Raw genomic sequence first — 23,203 nt, forward strand, 5'->3', positions numbered from 1 at the left:
CTCATCTACAGCACCTCCTCACTCGTGCTGCCCTACAGTCTGTGATGACAAGAGCTGTGCATTTCTGGCATTGTCTGATACACTAGCCTTTAAGGCAGTAAGTGAGGGCATTATAATTTTCTTAATTGCAGCACAAGAACAAACCCAGCTTGACATGTCAGCAGCAAAACATTCTTATAGCTGTTCTGTTTCATCTGCAGAACAGGTCCTTCAGGTTCCCTCAGTTGTACAATTTTGCAACAATATGAGCAATGTAATAGTTAAGGAGCTGGTTCTATTACATTTCTGTTGTAGAGTGGATTGGAAAATGCCACTTGACCTTACAAAATTAGATGTGTCAAACTAACCTGTTCTGTTGCTTTAACAACAAAAAACGTTCAGCTAAACCAGGGTTAATTATGCAGGAATATTCTTTCGTTTTCTTGGTAATTTATTTGATCCTCATGATTATTTTTGCAGAAGTGATCTTTGCTGGGACAGTTCATCGATCAGCAAGGCTACAGGAACTTTGATCTTGCACAACATGATAAATGATACAATAGGTTTATTCCGTGCTGAAAAGAGAAAACACAATGTTTCAGCTGTGGAGCCGGTGGCTGTGGTGGCACCCGAAGAAGGCTCCAGAGCCGAAATGTTGTTTTCTCTTTTCAGTATGGAATAAACCGATTACTTGTTCCTTTGCAGCATACACATGCCGATATAGCTATCCACCTGAATTATAATAAATGATAGATGGGTGAAGACAACCTGTTTATTAAAGGCCTTGTTTGACAGGAAGCCACCCACATGGGCAGCTCCTGTTCTTGCTTCGGGACTTTAATTGATATTCATAGTTCTTTCAGATATGATATCATACCCAAAAAAACGGCAAGTAGCCACATTCCTGCACAGAATAATGCACGGGTTCCACAAGATTTTAAAACCAAGGTTTTAAGTTGGCCATAACCCTTTCAAGGCTTCCTTATTTCAGCCCTTACAGTCTGTGACCCCCGTCTGCCCTTTGCGGGTTTTCCTAGCTGTTACATATGAACTGTGAACTATGTTATCATCAGGGAACTATATAAGACTCAGAAGCTGTTCTTCCCTGAGCAACATTAATCTGGGAAGCAATTCGAATTTTTCCCGATATGGTACTTGGGATACCACCCCATACCTTAACAGGATCAGAATGTTACTCAGGCAATACAGGCTTCTGAGGTGATTTAAATAAACCTGTTACATGCAAGCAAATTTGATGCCACAGGGAAATGGCATCAAGCTCTCTCATGCAACGGTGAAGCCTGAATTTGAATTCTGCATTGCTTTACGGTACTTCAGAGCCCTAGGAAATCCCCCCCCATCTGTATCAAAGCACCACTGGGTCTGGGGTAACCCCTGCAGGTCTGATGTCAGCACCTGGGATTTTCCCTGATGTGGGCAGCAGGCTGGAGAAGAGCCCTGCACGTTCCAGCACTTCCGCAGCCTTTCGTGGAAGCCAGAGGAGCCTCTCGCCTGCCAATTTTTGTTTGTCTTTCTTTGAAAGCGCTTTATCTTTTAGATCAGGGAACACGATTCCTGGAGGGCCTTTGATGTGGGCCGGGTTCCTTCCTCATCCCGGGCAGGTGCAATACGAACAAATACGGATCTCCCTGCTGGAATTACAGGAAAACGGCACCACCACTTACACAACGCTTTGCGAGTAACTGTGCCTTGAATTGAGAGCATCTTTTGAGCTCCTCACTAAAACACAAAAACCTTTAAACACATTACCGCACTAAAATCAGTCCTTTCCGTCTTTGAAGGCTATTCTTGAAGTTTACGCTCCATATCGCCGCAACCCTCCTCCTTCTTGTCAAGAAAACACTGATGCAGCAGTGAGATTCTCCTCATTTATTTTAAGAGAAAAATAATATACATGCGATGAAAAGCAAGACACTGGGCTCACTTCCTAAGACATTCGTATAAAACTTTTCTCCCACCTTTCCATGTCCTGACCCCCCCCGTCTCCTCCATGCCTTCGGGACACAAACCAGGACAAGTGTTTGGAATCTGCCATGTAGTGATAATTACTAAAAAAATCCTAAAAGCACAATAATAATAAAGCATCCAAAGAGTGCAGGTTAATATTAAAATAGGGTTTGCCACATTCAAAATCACTGGCATTTTTCTCCTCTTAGGAAATAAAAGGCCTCATTTTCCAAGAACGTGTCAACGGTCATGCGGTTTACTCCTGCTGATTTGGTCATGGCGCACTTTTCTGACTATTTCAGTGCGAACAAGTTTCTTGATTAATCTGTAGTCAGTTTCACCATAACCTTGCACTTGAGAAGCCAACTTCTTGTGTCCTTTCTCCACCACAGATGCATTCAGGCACCACTCCGCTGCATCAACAGGTTCAGACCATTCAGATCGGCAGCCTCCTAGACCCAGGCTCTCTCTCAAGTTGATTCTGAACTGCTGTTCAGAAACTTACCGACACGATATAACCTGGACCCATCTGTCCATATGCATTCGCTTCCCATGTTTTTTTTCTAATTCAGAGCAGCCAATTACTGAGTGAGAAAGTGGGGGGGGGGAGACCTAACTTAGCAGCCTCTAGCAAAGGGGAGACCCAAGACATCACAGATTGGCCAACTATCGTCAACTGGCAGGACTCCCCCACCTCTTTCTCACTCAGTTGAAACTGTGAGTCCCAAGGCTCTAACAGCACAGAAAAGGCATCGGATGCAGCTGAGTGGGCACATGGTCAATGCTATGGCTGTCGACTAGTGACGCTGTCCAGCGGAGTGAGCGCCTGGTTACTCTAGTGACTGCCTGTTAGAAACAACACAGCCAAGTGGACACCTCGTCCCTCCTATGGCTGTCCACTAGTGGCACAGTCCAGCAGAGTGAGCGCCTGGTAACTCTAGTGACTGCCTGTTAGTGACAACATAGCCAATTGGGCACCTGGTCACCCTTTTGGCCGTCCACTAGTGGCACAGTCCAGCAAAATGGGCATCTTGTCACTCCAATGGCCGCACACTGAAGACAGTCCAGCAGAGTGGGCATCTGGACACTCCAGTCCAGCAGCTAAGGCCTTATAAAGCTGAAAACAGGGCCTGATGGAAACTATTCTTCAAGGCTGGACTAGTCACATTATACTACAATTTTATATGTATGCAGTGAGACATATGGCATTTGAAATGATATTTTAACAGTTTTACAAAGCAAATACTGATAATGAAATGCGCTGAGCACTATAAATAGCGACTGATCCACAACATAAACTGAAATAAAAGCAAATTGCAGCCCTTCCTCGGGGTGTTAAAACGACTGTTGACGCAAGGATCCAGAAGCAAGCAGTTGGCGATTGTGAAGGAGAATTGCGATTGTACTTCTCATGTGGAATATTTCCATTACATTCTTGATCCCACCACTGGCCAGTACTGTTTTGGACTGCAGTAATAAATAAAATAAAAGCAACATTCTCAATTTATGCACATTTATCTAAGAACATGGTAAAAGGAAAGAAACATGCAGAATAAATACAAGAATGAATAAATAAATAGCAGGCAACTGCACGGGTCATGCTACCTGGCGAGAAACTGGGGGGTTGAGGGGAGTGGAGCGAAAGAAGAAATGTATCTGACACTCCCACTCATCGTTGTGGAAGGGAGCACCTGTGTTCTCATGGTATTTAAAGATGGGGAGAAAACAGAACAAGCAAGACAGATCTACAAATGAAAAGTGAAGCTCAGAATGCTAAGATGAGAGCCCCAGTCTGAAAGGCACATTACTGAACAGCTGTCAGGTTTTGAAGGAGAAAGGCTTCACTTCTGCAGTACTGCAATACAAAGATCTTTCCTGGATGTCACAGAACAAACTCTGAAGCCTTTCTGATCCACAAAATCCCACTTTCCCACTAAAAAGTGGAATTATACCATTTTGTTTATCAGATGCCTGTAACACAATTTCACAGATTAGATTCTTGGGGGAAGAAGCTAATAAACGTAGTGCCAGCTGCCTCTGCGAAAGACGCCCTTCTCGTGTTGTGCACCAACGTGCTTGGGAAAGACGGGACAAGCGCCGTGACCTCCCGTCGCACAGACGGGGCGTGTTCACACACGTGCAACACCCTTGGACACAGCGCGATCGGGCTAGAGGATCCAAATCAGATCCACTTTTAACTGCTCCAGACTTGGCTGCTGAGAATGAAGAGCATACACTGGGAACAGGAAAGATCAGTGGGACAAGGCAAGACACAAAGACGTAGTAATCTGTGAAGTACGGACATGGGGACCGGGGACTTGAACCCAAGTGCGTCCCTCGCAGAACAGAGCTGTCCAGTGCTGTGTGGTGCCTTTTCAGACCACAGTGATCCTGGAAAATTCTCAAATTCCCGCCTGGGCAGAGATCCCAGATTCCCTGGTCTCCCTCCCACTGCCTCGTCGCCACAGAGGAAAATGAGTCTGTACTGCAGAGACGGTCCGAGCTCCGGTCCAGTCACGTCAGTACTTGTTTATCCCAAAAATCCTGACTCCGTGAAACTGCGGGAGCTTAGGCAGCAGCACGCTGAGCAGCGAACAGGTGTTGACCAAGAAATGCGTGGCGTCGTACTTTGTGTAAAAGCTGGCCAGGATGTATCTGAAAAGGGTGAAGGAGAGATATCATGTTAAGTCACTTTTCCCATCTCCTTGATCACATTTACTGCTTGATCCAGATTGGTCTGTATTAATTTTCATAGTGCTACAGTCTTCAATACATTGAATGTCGCTTAATTACTGTGCACACTCTGGCTGTATGATTCATTATGCAAATTAATGTAGAAATCTCAAGAGCTGTTCTCTCGCTCTGGTGCAGAAATAGCCATTCTGGTGCAGAGTACACCTGATCCATGATTTTGTCTTAGTAGCGATAGGCTGTCTTAGGCACTGCGTAATGCTTAATGGGAAAAAGTATTTCCTTCCTTACAAGTCAACTTTGAAGTGTGTTCAGGGTATCCCAAAGCGTCCGAGATGAAATAAAGGCAGGTGTACTAGTCACCACCGAACGCAAAGCCCTAGGTATTGCTAGACTGCTGGATTGGCACTTCTGTCCAAACTGATTAATACAGGAAAGAGGAAGTTTCTATCTAGAAATGCAAATGCTCATCCTTTTAGGTTCACAGCCCCTCTCCTTTCCTTCAAATGGCACAGACTGACAAAAACCACAGGGCTTGACCTTTAAGAGAATCGTCCCTGTTTCCGCGCTGTCGTCTTGCATAATCTGCACCCCGCCACCTAACAGCGGAGCTCTTCCTCCTGCTCGTTTCCTTGAGCTGGTGACATCACACGGCCACGCAGCCGGATCAGGGAAGCCCTTCACCTCACCGCTCGGGAATCCCATATGGAAATGTTTCCCTACAACGATAACCAATGTGCAAAGTCACCCTGCTAAGAGGAATGACAGGACAATGTCTAGACTCTAGGGCCTCGTGTCCCCAGTGCGCATTTTCCTCCACCTGTTCTCTTTCCGGATAAAGCTTGGCCAGAATCCCAAAGCCATATTTATGCGGAAAATTAATTTTATTTTCCGTTTCACACCCCTATATCATCTCCAGCCAGTCTTACGTCTTCACATTTCTATAATAACTTGCAGCAGACTGAGAGTAAATGAGCTGCTCCCTTGAAGGTAACTTTGACCACTGTCTTTCAGAGCCATTTCCCCAAAAACGGGCATTTAGGAGTCGAATCTTTGACTGCAGTCCTTACTGTCATGGACAAGCACTAAAACAGGCTTTTAAAGATGTGCAGAAGGTCAGCAGTTATTTCTTTTCACATTTCATATTAAAAGCAAAGGAAAATGAATCTGGAGAACAACTCTTGAAGAGCTTTGGGCAAAGAAGATTGTATTAATACTGTCCTGAGTATTTCTCTCTTGAGGCATTAAAGGACATGATGTAAACTATACAATCATGAAAAATGTGTTTTTTCTATTCCCTAAAATAAACTCGGAGCGCAAGTCCCCCTCGATTGACAAACCATTCTTGTTAGCGGAAAAATGCAGCTGTTGATGGAGGTGAGGAAACTCTCCCTCCCCTCCTCTCGGTCTCCCCTCAACCATACTTCGAGGGAGGAGACGATGTGCAGAGAACCAAGCCGCCAGTCAGACAGGATCCCTGCTGGGGCCGACACCGAGGACGCAGCAGGCAGGAGGCGAGGCGGCGGGCAGGGTCTTACAGCACGATGGGCGAGATGGTGAGGAATTTGCGGGAAGAGGTGAACTGGATGCCGTAGTCCATCTGCTCCCAGTGGGTGAGGAGGCGGGCCTTGCCCTGGTCCGGCGTCTCGAAGGGCGTTCCCTTCACCGTGTGGAGGAACACGTACATCACCTGTGGGACAAGCCAGGCGTCAGACACAGCGGCGGCGGCGCGAGAGTGGAGGGGCACCATGCGGGCAGACAGGAAGGGGCAGGCTGGCAGCAGGGGCACAGATCCAGTCACCTGTGGAGAGTGAAATCTGGCTCCGGCCTGGGGTCATTGCTCCTGGGCAGGCCTGGGAGAATTCTGAGCCGACACCCGCCGTTGTACGTGATACCGCAGAAATAGCTGAAAGGTGGGTTAACGTCATCAGGTATAGGGACTGGATCAAGCAGAATGCAGACTCTTCGATCCCCCCATTCATGGTAATAACATGGGTAAACACAGACTATAAAACCCTCTGGAACACTGTTACAGTTTGGGCCACTGTGGGAAATACACCCTGTGTGTGTCTCCTTCAGTGTTCTCCGGAAGTGGCCATCTCAAACCTTCACTGGACTGTGCTGTGACTCCTGGCCTCCCCACACCTGGACACTCGTCCATGGGCTTTTACCAGCCCGTGGGCAAGCGGCAACACTCGACACCCGAAGCACGGGGCGGGGACGGGCAGGGGAAGGGGCGTCACGTCGGGGCTCACCAGGTTGTGGATGACATTGGTGAGCGTCCACACCAGCGGCACGCTGAAGAACGGGATGCTGAGCAGGACCACGTGAAGAACGGCCACCAGGAGCAGGTAGGCCAGCCAGATGCCCCGGCTGTTCATCACCCGCGTGTTGGGGTTCACCTCGCTGTGCGCCACCCCTACGTTCATCCTGCAAGCAGCACACAGGCCGGGAAAGAGGGGTGTCAGCTGTCCCATCATTCTGCCAGTACAGTACCCGACCCGGACTCAGCCCCACTGAATCGCACAGCAGCAGAGTGTCCGGCAACGCTTCACAGCCGCTGGCTCGGTATTAATCCCCACGCAGGGAGCTCGGGTTCCCAATACTGGGTGAAAGATCGTTCCCTTTCCTTTTTGTCAGTGCCTGTGCACACAGAGCCTGGAAGAGGCAAGCACCATTGCAGGGACAGGTTCTAACTGGGTGGAAATTGTGAACAGAGATATATTATTTATTGTAAAACACTGGCTACTTTTTACTACTGATCCACCGTTTTCCAAAGACATTGATGAATTGTCTCTGTTGAAGGGTGAGAAATGAGTACAGAACTGAGGCGTCTGCGAATGACTGAGAGAAATCATGATACACGGGTTTGACGAGCAATCATGATCGAGCTATAGGCCGAAATATATAGTTGTTGTTTTTTTTCTGAAGCAAAACTAAGTTGTAACACGTACACCTTACTGGATAGAACAATTAGCCTTATGCATATGGAAATCTTACAAAAACTGAAATAAAAATGTTTGTGTGGGGTGTGAATTTAGTACAGTGGACATTTTTGTGAACAGAAACCAGTGTGTCTGTGATAAGAGCTTTCTGTTCTTGCAAGGAAGTGACTGAACCCCAGCAGCTCTGTCACACATCCAGTACAGGGGTTCCCAGCCCTGGCCCTGGGGCTCCTCTGGATCTTCTGTGTTTTACTCCAGCCGTGTTTTTAATCACAGGCTAACAGACTTCTTTATATTTATATTCGGGATACATTAGTAAATTTCCTTTCAACTCCTAAAACACCAAATGGGACCCAGAAGTGGTACCAGCTCAGGTACCACCACTGAGGAACAGAACTGCCCTCATTCAGGTGTGCTGGAATTGTAACCAGGTGGGCTCTGCAGACTCTGCAGGAGGGGACGGTGGGATACAGGCCTCCCTGATCACCTGCTACAAGCTGTTTAGCCAGAATGAAGGGTAAGCAAACTGGAAACAATAGACTTGAAGAGGTGTAATTTGAAACTCAGGACTAAGCACAGAAAACACGTGATCCGAAAGCAAATCAGCAAACAGATCCATCGAGGTCATCACCTAGCAATGGCGAATTTTTACTTCGTGCCCCGAAAAGTGTTACGATTCTGAATGACTGACTACGTGACCCAAGGCTCCCAAAAGCTCTGTAACTGTCCTGGTGAACAAATTACGACAAACAGACGCCGTTCAGTAAGTTAACAGTTGTTAAAAGTGCAGGGCGACGTGTGGGGACGGGGGACTGTGCACGTATGTAAATTCCCGGAGCGGTACGGCCTCGTCCACAAACTCAAAAGAGCCGAGTCCTTTCACTTTCCGCACAAGAGCGCCCAGCTACGGTAATGCCGCGCTCTGTTTCGCCAGGGAAGAAGGAACAGCGTTTTCTAAATCAAGCTAAAATCAGAAAATACGCTCCCTGTGGCCACCCACTCGGTTACCCATTCACAAACCAGCGCCTTTCCGCGCAGTGAATGAACGGGCGTCTCGTTTGAAACAGACACCCCACCAGGAAATCGCCGAGACACTTCCCTTACAGAAAACTCCCGGGAGCTAAATCCAGCTACTTTACAGTTTGGAAACGTAATAAACACACCTGCCCACAAAAAGCCTAGGGTTTCAGATTGGCCGTACAATTCTATAACTAAAAAACATCCCCCAAACAAAACCCTACAAATCAAATCATTCCGGTCCTCTTACCTTATGATGGAAACTGTAACCAGGAAATCTTGTACAGTAATAGAACCCGCCCTCGTCAGCCCTGGATTGGGCCAATGGTGGAATACGTACATTTCGGTTGGTCTTCAGAAACATCAATCATAAGCGTCTCTTCGCGATGATTGGCTCTCACATTCCATGGGTACACAGTGTTAGTCCCTTCTGCTTTTAACCAGCCTGGCCCCATATCATTGGAAATATAAAGTAGCATACAATACTACACATACTTTAGATATTCTTCTTTAAAATATTCTCTGCTAATGTTTCCCATTAGAAATAATATATCAAAATCTAAACCCCGGAAATTAATCCTGTATGAACTAAATTCACATATAACTTTGTTTTAATAACAGCCCAATTTTAATTTCAAGGACATTTTTTATATCATATTATTTATATCATACGTTGATATATTTAACGTTTCACTCAACTTTTCAAATATTTTGGGAATATAATAGAAAGGCAACAGTCTGGAACAAATCCCCTTTGGTGTAGCTGTCAAAACATGGAAGAAAATGTCCTGGAGTTTCAAAAGCCCTGGGGGAAATTATCTGTTATAACAAACAAATAAACCTGGATTGTGCAACGCAATATTGGGAAAGATAATGAATAGCGTTTAGTCACGTTTGCGTCCCTCCGAGCACATTCCAGTGATCTCATGCGAATTTTCATCGGCGACCGCCGCGCGCCGCCGAGCGTCACAGACCTGAGTGGTTCGCATCCACCCGAGGAACACTCTGGCCTCACAATCCACAGACTTCCCCGCCAACGCCAGATACAGACACGCGTGTCTCCTGCCACCTGCGCTGTAATCGCTGTACGTGAAGAGAGTTGAATGCAATGTACAGCCCAGTATTTAACAAGCCTCGTTTTTAATCAGTCAATAGATGTATGCGCGCTTTTCCGATCTCTCGCATTATTAAACACACATTTACTAGCAAAAGCATGGATTTTAACACGACACTGTGGTAACAGCCTAATGCTAGGATGAAGACATAAAAATCCAACCACTGGGAAATATCGTCTTTATTTGAATAACTATTAATGAATAATCCCTATTCGTTCAGACTATATATATCCATATATGCCCCATTTCTGTAATCCAAGGGGTTGTTTGTGTGCCTATACGTATCTGTATATCGCCATAGTAGACACTGCAGTGTAGTTTTAACAAGTTTAAAATCCAAATAGACTTTTTTTTTCATATGTAAAACTCTTACATAAATATTGCCTTGCTGTCACGTCTCTTTGAATCCGTATTTACCTGATGCAAACCAGGGGATAAATACTTTGAGTACTGTTTGTCCATAGTTTAGAAATTCCAAAAATCCAATAGAACAATAATTTCGGCCACCGCTCTGAGGAAGTCGTCATGACGTCATGATGGTAAAGCGAACGAGTGACGTATTGAAAACTCCCATCGAAAACAATACCACAATATAATTTGTCATACATTTAATAATTATAATGGCACGTTATTTTATGCACTAAAGGGAGTAGTCTGGGAAGAGACCTATGTTTGAGCATTTTAAAATGGATGTAAAGGAATATCTACAGACCATTTCAAAATGTAAAAATATGAAAGCGGTGCGGACGTTATCTTTATTTAATTTGTTTAAACGTTTTTCAAAATTTGAATTTATTTTGTAATACGTACCCCTGACGATGTTTTTGTCTTGAAATGTTATATGTACTCTTGCTTGTATTTTAATTTTTGTTATTGTTTATGCATAAATTAAAAAAAAACGTGATGAAAACTCAAGTTCCTGTTTGCCGGGCGAACACCGGACAGCATGAGTGATAGTTTTGGAGGCTACGCCGGGGTCTGTCAACCTGAGGGATTTTTAGCTTCAGCTTCGGGGAAAAAAACAGTTCTGCTTACCACTGTCCCCCCAGAAAAGAAAAAAACCCCACAATAATACATGAAATTAAGGAAGCATTTTTAATCACTGATTTTGTTAGGCGAATGTGACTAATCCTGAGCTATTACCAAAAGAATGCTTCCGCCTAGGTTTGAAATTGCGCTGAATTAAACGTGGAATGTTTGATGACACAGACCTGCTATGGTTTCCTCTTCAGTGCATAGCTGAGGTCTGTGTGTGTTTACTGTGTGGTTATCTGGGCCTATCAGATGTGGATATGTATAGGGCATATTTCAAACTCCAAAACATAGGTCTGTATAGTTTATATTGTAACGCTTACGGCCGACAGGTACTGTGTAAGAGCCGGCGTACCAGAGCAGGTGACGTCACCGCCCTTCCCTGTGATAGCAGGACTACAGCTACTGGGCTGTAGAGAGATCTCTCTTTAGCTCACGGGGCTGGGTCGCTGCAGAGAGGCGCGGAAGTCCCGGGTTCGAGCCCCGGACGGTGTGGGGCCGACCTGATGCGGCAAGGGCGCCCGCCTGAGCCCCCGTTGCGTTACAATATCATGTAGTAGTTCAGGTGGGAGCTGCGTCAGCATGCGTAGGCTGCACAGGAACAAGTAATAGGTTTATTCCAAGCTGAAAAGAGAAGAAATAAAACGCAACGTTCAGGCCGTGGAGCCTTCTTCAGGTGTGAGAAAGACAGGGCAGTAAGCAAAGGTAATTTAGAGGGAGGACAAAAGCTGGGAGAGAGGAGGAGCGAGGGGCAGGAGCAGGGGACAGAAAGAGAGGCCAATCAAGAGGTGTGAAGTCAGGATAGGTGAAGCGAGGTGTGAATTGAAACCTACAATGAATAGAGAGAATTTAGAAGAAAAGTTGTCTGTCTTTAAGAGAAGAGGGAAGGTGTGATCCTAGCTGCAGGGTAGTTTTAGTTTCTTTAGTCTTTCTGATATGTATGAGTTCGGAAAACCATCTTTGAGAAAACAGACAGAGATTAGAGTGGTCGTGGCCGTCAGAGGTGAAATGAGAAACAATGGGCTTGGAGAGATCTTTAATCTTCACAGCCCTGACGTGTTCTCTGAAGCGGTATCCGAGTCTCCTTCCTGTTTCCCCAATGTAGATGGCTGGGCATTTACTGCAAGAGATACAGTAAATAAGGTTGCTGGAGGTACAATGCTGCGTGATCCGGAATTGTCCTGAGGGGCCTTGAATGAGTGTGGTGTTGGATGTATACTTGCAGGTGAAACAGCGAGCTCTGTTGCAGGGGAAATTGTCTGGTGTGGATGGTTGCTGAGGGCGGTCAAGGGAGCTGTGAACAAGAAGGTTGCGCAAATTAGCTGGTCGGCGATATGAGATGATGGGGCAGTCAGAAAAGAGGGCCCCAATGGAGGGATCATCCTGTAGGATAGGAAAGCTGTCGTTCACAGTCCTGGGGATAGGAAGTGTGTTAGGGTGGTAAGGAAGCACCAAAGGAATGCGGTTGTTACAGTGGGAGTTCCTGATTGAGTTGATGGTCCGAGGGGTGTTTTTGGCTTGGGCAAGGGCCCTGTCAATAACACTGCTGGGCTATCCTCTGTTGGTGAAAAAAGAGTACATTTTGAGGGCTTGGTTCTCGAAGTCGATGTCATCGTCGTCGTAGCCGAAGGAACTGTGAAAAAGGGAGAGAGTTTTTAGTATGTTTGGGGTGAAACGAGCTATAAGAGAGATAGCTGTGTGAATCCGTGGGTTTGTAATAGACCGAAGTAGAGAGTCGGGGGTAGTTGATGGAGAAGTTGATGTCTAGAAACGGAAGGGTAGTGGAAGATATGTTAACCGTATATTTGAGGGACGGGTGGAAGTTGGTGAAATGATGCAGAAAGTGCTCAAGCTGGTCGTTACAGCATGTGGCGGCACCGACGCAGTCATCAATGTATCGCTTGTAGAGCTCAGGGACATAGCCAGTGTAGGAAGCGAAGAAGTGTTCTTCTACCCAGCCGACAAAAATATTGGCATAGCTGGGTCCCATTCTAGTGCCCATGGCGACCCCACTAACCTGTTGGTAAAAAAGGTTATTGAATGAGAATTCATTCAGTGTGAGAACCAGTTCTGCAAGGCGTACCAGGGTGTGGGTGGGTGGATCAAGCACTGTGCGTTTGTCCAGCATGTGCTTGAGGGCTGTAAGGCCGTCATTATGGGGAATGAAGGTGTAAAGAGATGTGATGTCCATGGTCAAAATGTAGCATTCAGGGCCCTGAAATTGGAAATCATTAAAAAGTTGGAGCGCGTGATTGATCTCCTTGATGTATGAAGGGAGACCTTCAGCCAGCGCTCTCATGAGGCTGTCGAGAAAGGCCAGGATGTAAGTAGTCAGACAGTTGCATGCTGATACAATAACATCACTTTATTAACCCTATACAATTTCTTGCATTAGGAATTCGTCTTTTCACATACCCCAGCTTGCTCTCCATGAGACACACAGATAGGGAGAGAGCCTGGGGTCAGAGCACAGGATCAGCCATTGTACAGTACCCCTGCAGCAGCTGGGGTTAAGGGCCTTGCCCAACAGAGTAGGATTCCTCTGCCAGCTGCAGGATTTGAACCAGCAACCTTCCAGCCACAGATGCAGATCCTTAGCCACAGAGCCACCACTCCGCCAATGGGGTGTCCAGGGGTGTCCGGTTTGTGGATTTTGGGGAGGAGGTCAAATTGAGATACCTGTGGATGTTCAATGATGAGCCAGGATGATAAGAAGGGAGATGGTGGATACCACTTGCTTTTGGTAGTCAGTGGTAGGGTCCTGTTGGAGAGGGAGGTAGGCAGAAGTGTCAGTTAGTTGTCTAGAGGCTTCAAAGATATATAGGTCCTTACGCCACAGCACAACAGTGCCTCTTTGTCTGCTGGTTTGATGACGATATCATCTCTGTTGCAGAGAGACCAGAGCGCCTGGAGACTGGAGTTTATATCACCATCATCATCATCATCATCACCACCGTTATCTGGATTATCTGATGTGGAGAGTAAGATGTACTTGCAAATCAAGGAAGGACAAGAGCACGAGCCCCCTAATCAGAAAACCGGTACAGACGGTTGGCTACATTGGAGGTGGAGCTGGGAATGAAAACCAGGCTAGGATAAAAACACACAAGGTTCTAACTCTCGTGGCACCTCATCCCCCTTCCAGAAGGTAATTAGTTATTGCAAATGATAGCCTTGCGGGAGGCACGACAAGAGGGTCATGGGTACATTCATACCCTCGCGTCCTCCTGTTGACTCTGTGATGGCTTCTTTATGATTCCACTGCACATCCCGTCACTATTATTAATCCATCGCCTGCTGTGGGCCGCAGGGTCAAGCAGTGTTCACCAACTTCTGGGCTTGATTGCTTTTGACTTTATCGTTTAAATAAAAGACCAGCTCACCCGATTGTTTCCTTAGGTCTCAAGAGTTTGCCTGCTGACCCCCACCAGGCTCTCTGTCCCGTGTGTTCTGGGGTGCAGCAAGACCGCTCTTGATCGGAGTCCTTACAGAGCCACTGGGGCAGAGCAGTGGCTCTGTGGCTAAGGATCTGCGCCTGTGGCTGGAAGGTTGCTGGTTCAAATGCTACAGCCGGCAGAGGAATCCTACTCCATTGGGCCCCTGAGCAAGGCCCTTAACCCCAACTGCTCCAGGGGTGCTGTATAAATGGCTGACCCTGTGCTCTGACCCCAAGCTTCTCTCCCAGTCTGTGTGTCTCATGAAGAGCAAGCTGGGGTCTGTGAAAAGACAAATTCCTAATACAAGAAATTGTATATGGCCAATAAAGTGATCTGATCTTAATTTGAACATTAGTTCTTGTGTTATTATTCCATTTGATTTTAAATTTGGGACGCCCAGCTGATATTCAAGTTCAAGTTTCCTTCAAGGGCAGCACGTCTTCCTGGGAAACACTTCTGTCATCTTAGCTGCCAGTGGGTTTTTCAGACATGCTCCGTGCTTTTAAGACGACGACTGTAATCATTTTCCAGGCACATAATCACGATAGTGATAATAATGTTGGTGTATTTCTTTTGGGTTTGAAAAAGGATTCCTTGTCACAGAGTTATGCTGCATCCAGAGCACTCATGCAGTTCTCTGTCTGGACAGGACACAGGTCCATCACAAGGCAGACAGACAGACAGACAGACAGACACAAACATGCTTTTTCTCAAAAGCCTGTTGTTCTACCTGCATGTCCTTGGACTGTATTAGGAAACCAGAGCACCCAGAGGAAACCCACACAAACACAGGGACAGCATACAAATTCCACACAGATTGACAGCACCCCAGGTCTGGAATTGAACCAGGGCCTCAGCACTGCAAGATAACAGTGCTAAACACTGACTAAATTGGCAGCAGGGAATTTACTGTGAGAGAGAAAGCTAACAGGGCAGCATGGTGGTACAGTGGTTAACATTGCTGCCTCACAGCACTGGAGCTCTGGGTTCAATTCCAGAGCTGGGGTGCTGTCCATATGGAGTTTGTATGTTCTTCCTGTAGTCATCAGGTACTCTGATGTTCTTCCACAGTCCACAGACATGCTGGCAGGTTAGTTAGCTTCTGGGAACATTGCCCTGGTGTGAGTGTGTGTCTGTGTGTGTCTGCCCTGCGATGGACTGGTGTCCTGCCCAGGGTGTATACTGCCATATTCCCCTCAATTAGAAAAAGGATGAATAGTATAAGAATAATCTGATTTAGGCCTTTGTCGTGTTTTGTCCAGCTACCTGAGGCACAACTCTTTCTTTTCCTCTGTCTTGTGAGATTCTTGATGATATTCCCTTGTCAATCAAGATGAAAATCATTAACAAAAGACAAGACACTCACCCAATAGTTTTCATTTTCAGAAGCTGTTTTATTTATGTTTTCCATATAAATATATGCTTAGGCTGTAATATAAATAAATATTTTCTAGAAATCACTGAATAAATACATTGTAGAAAAAGAACATGCCATATAAGCTGTATGGTAACCATAAAAATAACATAATAAATAGACCAATAAATATGCACTTTAATAAATAAATAGAATAGCCCACATATATTTGATAAAAAACCCTCAAACCCTATAGCTGTATAATGTGACCCCCAGCAAAGCAAACGTAGGAATTGGGACAACAATGTAAAAAGGATTATTGTATTGAGAAATACTAACATTACCTCCAGAGATTAAACGTCAGCAGGAAAAAACTAACTTACAGTATAACCTCCTAAACTCAAGAGGTTTAACTTTTTTGGCATATGAAAGGTGTTAATTAAGTTTACAATGTGTTTTGCAGGCTGGGTAAATGTTACAAGTCCATGTGCAGGGTAGCTCTCCGGATAGCTGTCACATCCTTTGCTATAAGCAAGTCTTGCCACCAGCAGTTACTGTCCTATTTATTGCTGCTAATAAATAAATAAGTTAATGACTGTTATTTTTTTAAATAAGAGGAAGACTAATCTGACTGAAAGCTTTACGAAAAAAATGTGCATTGGTAATATACACTATTACTTTTATGCACTATAGTTGACTGCCCTGTGTTATAGGTTACTATTCTGCACTTTTACTCACTGTGATGCACTATAGTTTACTATTCTGCACTATTATCCACTGTTCTGTACTATAGTTTACCATTCTGCACTATTACTCACTGTGATGCACTATAATTTAATGTTCTGTACTATAGTTTACTATTCAGCACTATTACTCACTATGATGCACTATACTTTACTGTTCTGTACTATAGGTCACAATTCTGCACTATAGTTTACTATGCTCTACTAGGCCATTTTGCTACAAGCAGTACTTGCCAAGAGTAAACTGCAATGGTGCGAGTCCCCGCCTATGGATTGTAACATCCAGACAGACTGCACTTCGTAAACCGCAGTCCTGACAATAACAACACTGTTGGGCAGCAGGTTTCGGGGGAAGCTGGAGCTGCTCAGCTCCTCCTGGGGGTGTAATACTGAACTCGTCTCTCTTTGCCGGCGGTTTTAGCTGGGGGGGCAGCTGTCCTGGGAGCCGGCGTCGTGCGTGGCGGGGTCGCCGGGGCTGAAGACGCGCGCTGCGATGGTGGAGAAGGACAGCAGCCGTTCCACACTGTACTGCTGCAGCTGCCAGAACATCCACCTGCTCTCCTGCCCCAGCAGGCTCCCCCTGGAGACCGGCTTCTGCAAAAACAGATCAGACAGCAGGTTAGGAGCCTCACGCTCTTTCTTTTGGGCTAGAGACCCCCTTTTAACCTACAGCCTTCCAACAGGCCCCCTGCCCCTGCTCTGCCAAGACTTGCAATATTATTATTAGGCAGTAATAATTATAGCCATAAAAACATTAAAATACTGATACAATATATGAAACCAGGACTTCACTTCTGCTTTTTCTGAAGACCTTTGCTTGGTTTTCTTTCCACAACACAGGAGAAACAACCCTTTGATTGTGTCCTTTTTGACTGTGTGTGTGTGGGGGGGGGGATATAATAACACAACAGTCATGTAGAAGATGCAGTCAAAAGGATTTACAGACTATCAGTGAGATCAGATACCAGAGCTCTGTTGAAATAAGCAATTTTGTAATAAGGCTGGGAATGTTTCACATCGCCTCCTGTCTGATTTCCAGAAGTGAGCCAGAAGCAGTAAAGTGATCACAAAAACCCACACTAACTGCCAAATCTGCTCGGATACGTAAGGACTGCCAAAATGGTGCATCATTCCAGTTTCCAGCAGGTCCGGTTGAGCCTATTAAGGTCATTTTCTGCTCACCGAGTACGTGAAGGAATGAAAACCCAGCTACACTGCAGCCCCCAGGACTGGTGTTGTGCACCACTAGGCTGACTATATCTACTGTGCGCTCTGACATTAGAAAGTTACTTATAATTTCAAATGTTTAGACAAGGAACTGCACCATCAGGGCTCTCGTGTAAATTTGCACATTCACTAGCGGAGGGGTCTCCAGGTCTGGTCCTGCAGAGCCCCAGTCAAGCCTTAAAATCATCCATTTCTAAAGGCCTGAGACCATTTAAATACGAACAATTAGACAGGTGATGTTCCATTAAGTAACACGAATCTCAACAATATCCTCTGTTTCTGAAAAGTCTGTGTTTGTTTCTTTGAAAGAATACTTTCTTAATTGATTGATTGTTTAAACATTCCTGCTTTTTAAGTAACAGGTGACCTTTGAGAACAACTTAATCTGGGAGACCCCTGCTCTAGGCAGAAAGCAAGCCACAGTGAGTCTGGGTTTCCTGTGAGAAACAAACTCCTACCCTGTGTTATATACAGTAGGATTCCTGTTCGAATCCTATAGGGGCTGTTCATACACTGTACAGAGTGGTGTCAGACACTAGTAGTGGGCAGTGACAGAGGATCCTGTCCTGTAGCTATCTGTGTTCCCAGTGAGCTATCTTTTCATCCAGAGAGGCTGTGCAGATGGAGATTCATAGCTGGCTTTGTGTGCAACTGTTAGGTGCAGGCTGAAATTGATCAAGAGCCTATATTCTATACGCATCACCCTGCTACTTCACTGGGCTCGAAGTATACTGAACCCCAGCTGAAACTCTCTTAATCATAACCAGCCTACAGACTGCAGCAGCCTTTGCGATTGTGTGAGCAGTTCAGCCTGCTGGGTTTACTCACCCCAAGTAGTCCAAGGAGGTGTTCTATCACTGTGGTCACCTGCTGAGCCAACTCTTTCCAAGGGGAGTCCTGGAACAGGTCACGATCCCCAAAGAGCCTGGAGTAGTTCTGGAGAGCGCCGGCGATCTTGCTCAGACAGGGCTGGAAGAGAGGGGCTGGTCAGTAGGGCCGGACCGAGGTCAGCCGAGAGTGACCTGTGCAACCGTGAGATGCCCTCCAAGAAGGGATGGGCGTCTCTGTTTCCTACATTCACGGAGACAGCTGCAGCGGCTGTTTTTATTGACAAAATCCACAGCAGGTTTATGAGAAGCCCTTACACCTGATTGCACAATGACCTGGTTTATACAGTGTCAGCACGTCCTGTGTAATGGCACATAGCCAGGTTTCTGATTACCTAAGGCGTGTGAGGTCAGTGCGCCTTTAATTCCACATGATTTCAGATGAATGAGACGAACCAGCAGGCACTTATAAATAATAAATAATAATAAACTTTATTTTATATAGCGCCTTTAAAGGTGGATTCTCAAAGCGCTTTACAGAATGACAACAACAATAAATAAAAAGAATACACAAGATAAAACACAATTACAATACACAGAGGAGAGCATGGATGGTGGTACTAAGTGTAGTAGGAGCAGAGGGGTAAAGATTGGAACCAGTTCAGTAAAGGCTCTTCTAAACAAGAAGGTTTTGAGTCTGGATTTGAAGGAGTTTAGAGAAGGTGACTCTCTGATATCCTTGGGGAGAGAGTTCCAGAGCTTTGGGGCACAGAAGGAGAAGGCCCTGTCACCCACAGAGTGTAGACGGGCTTGGGGGACAGTTAGGAGAGCAGAATTAGAAGAGCGAAGGTTGCGAGGTGGGGAGTAGGGCGATAATAGCTCACACAGGTACTGAGGTGCCAAGCCATGCAGAGCCTTATAGGTGAGCATGAGGATTTTAAAGTCCACACGGAATTTGACAGGAAGCCAGTGCAAGGACTCCAGGATAGGAGTCATGTGATCGCTTGCACCAGACCTGGTGCTAAAACAATAAAGAAACCCCAAAGCACTTTCCAGCAGAACCTCACCTCACCAGACAGCCATGCGGGAGCTGGGGCTGAACTTTAAACCCGGGTCGAAGCAGAGGAGCCCAGTATAAAGAAACAGCTGACGGCCGCAGCCCAGGCTTGGAACCTGGCTCCGGTGCATATTAGCACGTGTGCCAGAAAAGTGCGGGGGGGGGGGGGGGGGGTTTCGGTACACTTACCTCGGGATCAGACTTCAGGCTCAGCGGGTCGCATCTGTCTGCGCTCTCCACCAACAGGACACCGCCCTTGACATCCTGATGACTGAGCCGGGACTTGACGGGGAGCTGGGAAAGACAAGGGCACATGGTGAAGCGGAAAAGTGTTGGAGTATCGGAGCCGCGGAGCACGCTGACCCAGGGAGCTGTCTGTCATCCCTGCCAAGCCGGAGAGGGGAGCCCTCTTTATAAAACAGCAGGTTCCGCAGCGATTTCAGTCCCACACACTTAGATCTAAAAGCCCAGTTTTACACCAGGTTAAGTCAGAACGGGACGATTAATCTCACAGTGGCCACTCGGCTGTGCACCCATGAGCTGTAATACCAGCTTTAAAACTGTTTCCAGCTACAATCAGCACATGAACCAGTAACACAACATGACCCGCTCTGCTGATGTCACACTGTCTTTAAAACAAGTTTGCCGCCGCCCGTCCTCCATGTTGGACAGATGTCTGTGGGGCTGGTGGGTAATGTATAGCAAAGCGCAGTGAAACCAACAGATATGTGCAGGATAGAACAGCGACAAAGCAAGTTCCGTGAGTAAAATGTAGAAAATCGGCATAAATCCGGTGAAAAAATATCGTTTGCGGATCTACTAGATGATACGCTGAAGCGAACCTCTATTGTGCGTAAATTTGAACATTTAGCTGCAAGAGGCTCATTTCATTTAGGCGGGTGTCCAAAACTACCAGCCATTCTTGTTAGAAAGCGTTGCGCCTGAAGCGTCGGTTTTAACGCACTATGTTAGATTTGCGGAACGTCGCTTCCTAAAAGCAGTAGAACGCTGTTCTTTCGCCGTGACCGGAGCTGTACGAAAGCCCGTGGCGGCAGGGAGCGCTATCTCAAGCTCAGGGGTGGGAGTGGGAGCGTGGCAGCGCGTGTAAGGGGTAGAATGTGAAGGAATCCCGGGACCCAGCCGCGCTCCCGACTTCCAGCTTTGCGCCGGACCCCAGAGCGAAACCGTGAGAATCGCAAAGCAGAACTGAGCACTGGAGAGCGCGAGCAGTCCCATTCCTCGACAGAGCCCTTCCAGAATCGGAGCTCAGCCACGTGACGCCGTCGGAGGTAAACACGGACGTCCAAGAATCTGCATCTGCAAAATCCACATCGGAGCGCCTGCGCATCAGGAGCGGAGAAGAGCTGTTGAGCGGCTCTGATGTAGTCAGACGCGAGCCTCGGGTTGAAGTGGTTTCAAACGCTTATTCGAAGTTTGAAAAATCTAGTCGGTGCTGAGAGGGGGGGAGCTGTACCTTGGCGTAGCGGTAAGCGCCACAGCCTCCAGTTTTCGGCTTCTGGGTGCGATTCTAGACTATGGCTCCATAAGTGAGGAGTTTGTTGTGGTTTCTCTGGGCACTCCGGTTTCCTGCTAACGTCCGCGGACCGTGCTGGCTGCCTTCATCGCCCCCTTTCAGTTCGCTGCGCCCGCGACTGCGTCCTGCCCGAGGTGCGTCCCTGACCGGCGCTCCGAGCCCCCTGGATTCGTTCAGGATCGCCGCGGCTGCCGGCAGGAGTCGGCTTCCTTCTGACGAGGGGTGTGGAGCGGGCGATCGCACGACGAGCGAAGACAAGCGGGGCTCCAAACCCTAGGCGGTTGAACGTAAGGGCGTAGGGAGTTTGTCAGTCGTCGCTTGTGACAGGTCGTGCTCTTTGTAAGTACTCTAAATGACCTAGGAGGTGATCTGAAAACGCAAGCTAGAGGTGCCGTTAACAATACTCAAAAACCTCTCGTCGCCTGTTATTTCTACAGTGTTTAATTACGTTTTTTTAAGTGTACTGCGAATTATTGTTCGGCACTTATACCTTAATTATACGTTGCTGTTGTTTTTTTTTAAACGAATAACGGTCTCTGTATACAACGTTCAATGTAAAAAAAAAACTCCAGTCAAAATAAGAAGACAGCCCCACATTTCCAGGGAAAGTCTTTGGTGTATGAAGGTTTGATGTCAAACGCGTGTTTGAAAGCATTTTTGTACAGGACCCTGATGCTTTGAATGCTCTGTATCCGTTAGATTTACACATGGCTCGTATTTAACAGGTAAGACCAGAACCGTGTGCACGAATTTGTGGCGGAGCCGTTCAGCTTTCCAGGTTTTAACCGGATTAATGTTTTCTCACGCGATTAGATTGCCACAGAATTTCGAAAACCCCGGTGTCTGTCCGTTTTAAATCAACTATAATAAACGGTTACTTGTACACCGCCACCACGACAGTAACGTTAAGAATAAGAAGGCTGGTGCTTACCATTTTGGCCATCTGTCTCGCCAGCCCGTTCAGCTCCACAGAATACGTCTTGAACTTGTCCCATTCCTTAATGGAGTCCCCGCGCCCCTCTCCGAGCCCTGTCAAGCCCAGGACGAGGCAGACCAGCAGAGCAGCGCCAGCTCCGGACGGTGAGGGCATCGCGACTGTTCCTCCGCTTTGTGACTCTTCTGGTTCCGCTACACCTGAGCTTGGCGAGGGAGGCGGCGCAGCAGAGATTGATATCGTCCCGAAGGTGCATAGCCCGAATTTATAGGGTTTGCAGTAGCAGGGTGACTCACGATGAGGTACACGCCAGGAGTTTCCCCGCGCCGAGCCCGACAGGTGTACTGCGAAGCGGCGCTGCTGGAAATAAAAAAAAAAGTTTCATTTTCTCAGCGTCTCTGTCGCTGTGTCTCTTAAGTATTTCAAGCTCCTTAAAGAAAATGTAAAGACTGTCGAGGCAGGGGGAAAAAACGCGAGCCTTTCGAGCTTATGGTAACTGTAGGCCAGTGGTTATTGCATTATTCGTCGTTATTAAGGGCGGATTGACATTTTTATAACCCAAGAGATTAAAAAATAATTGTAATACGACACGTACACCCCTAACCCCAATGTTGTATGAGATGAAAACACACACTAACGTGGTGGATTCGATACCCGGTAAAGATGAATAAGGTTTAAACGCAGTTGTTTTTCTAACTGCAGCAACATTAGCGACAGGTCTACAGTATATACAATACATTCGTCTTTTATTGTGTTTAAAAACTAGGGGGTCACGGATTAGGGGGCATTCCCGGAGACGGTGATTATTGAGTACAGAACTGTGACAAGGATTCATTTACTGCCTTTCATCGCAAATAGGACATTCTGTCGCTAATGGGTCACCTCACTGTTTCCATGGCTCAAAGCCAGGGTGACGAATGGCGAGGACCGACGAAGCTGGGGAAGGTGTGACGACACACTCGACGGGAAGTTGGGCGGTGGTGCCCTGGCTCAGGGCTCTCGCGTCGCTCGGTTCCCGCAAGGAAACCGGCGGCCGCCAACGACCATTTTCTCGTCACTTCCGCCGCCTGAAAGAGCGTGACTGCGGCGCCTTGGAATTAGAGCGTCTTGTGAGGTCAAGACAACGAAATGGACTTGATGGCGATTATGGTGAGATACCGATTGACTATCTAGGTGCGCTATGTCATACAGTACAAGTGGCCTGGTCATTAAGGAAGCATAAGTTTAGCTATTTCGATTCTGTAACAGGATTTCTAAAATCTGATCTCAATAAGCTATGGAAAATGGTAAAATTTGACTTTGTTTTAGGCGAGGAGGTGTTTAAAAACGATTCTCCAGACTCC

General features: G+C 46.7%; 2 protein-coding genes across 3 annotated transcripts; both read right to left on the minus strand.

Moving 5' to 3' along the window:
• Positions 1-1,854: 1,854 nt before the first annotated feature.
• ormdl2 (ORMDL sphingolipid biosynthesis regulator 2) lies at positions 1,855-8,875 on the minus strand. Of its 2 annotated transcripts, XM_088924019.1 has the most exons (4): positions 8,851-8,875; positions 6,894-7,068; positions 6,177-6,328; positions 1,855-4,602 (listed from the first exon to the last, which is right to left on the minus strand). In XM_088924019.1, the coding sequence occupies exons 2-4, from the start codon at positions 7,065-7,067 to the stop codon at positions 4,467-4,469; spliced, it is 462 nt and encodes a 153-aa protein (XP_088780145.1). In that variant the 5' UTR covers position 7,068; positions 8,851-8,875; the 3' UTR covers positions 1,855-4,466. The 2 variants fall into 2 exon arrangements, with proteins under 2 accessions (XP_088780145.1, XP_088780138.1); XM_088924012.1 differs by lacking the exon at positions 8,851-8,875 and having other exon boundaries at positions 6,894-7,187.
• A 6,679-nt stretch (positions 8,876-15,554) lies between these two features.
• On the minus strand, positions 15,555-21,869 carry LOC148841546 (uncharacterized). Its single transcript, XM_088921183.1, has 6 exons — positions 21,858-21,869; positions 20,988-21,199; positions 20,600-20,732; positions 19,582-19,686; positions 18,337-18,477; positions 15,555-16,875 (listed from the first exon to the last, which is right to left on the minus strand). Exons 1-6 carry the CDS (start codon positions 21,867-21,869, stop codon positions 16,699-16,701), a joined length of 780 nt encoding a protein of 259 aa, XP_088777309.1. The 3' UTR covers positions 15,555-16,698.
• Between the last annotated feature and the right edge of the window lie 1,334 nt (positions 21,870-23,203).

Source organism: Atractosteus spatula, chromosome 1 (genome assembly GCF_055471065.1).
Source record: "Atractosteus spatula isolate fAtrSpa1 chromosome 1, fAtrSpa1.hap1, whole genome shotgun sequence".
Classification (NCBI taxonomy): domain Eukaryota; kingdom Metazoa; phylum Chordata; class Actinopteri; order Semionotiformes; family Lepisosteidae; genus Atractosteus; species Atractosteus spatula.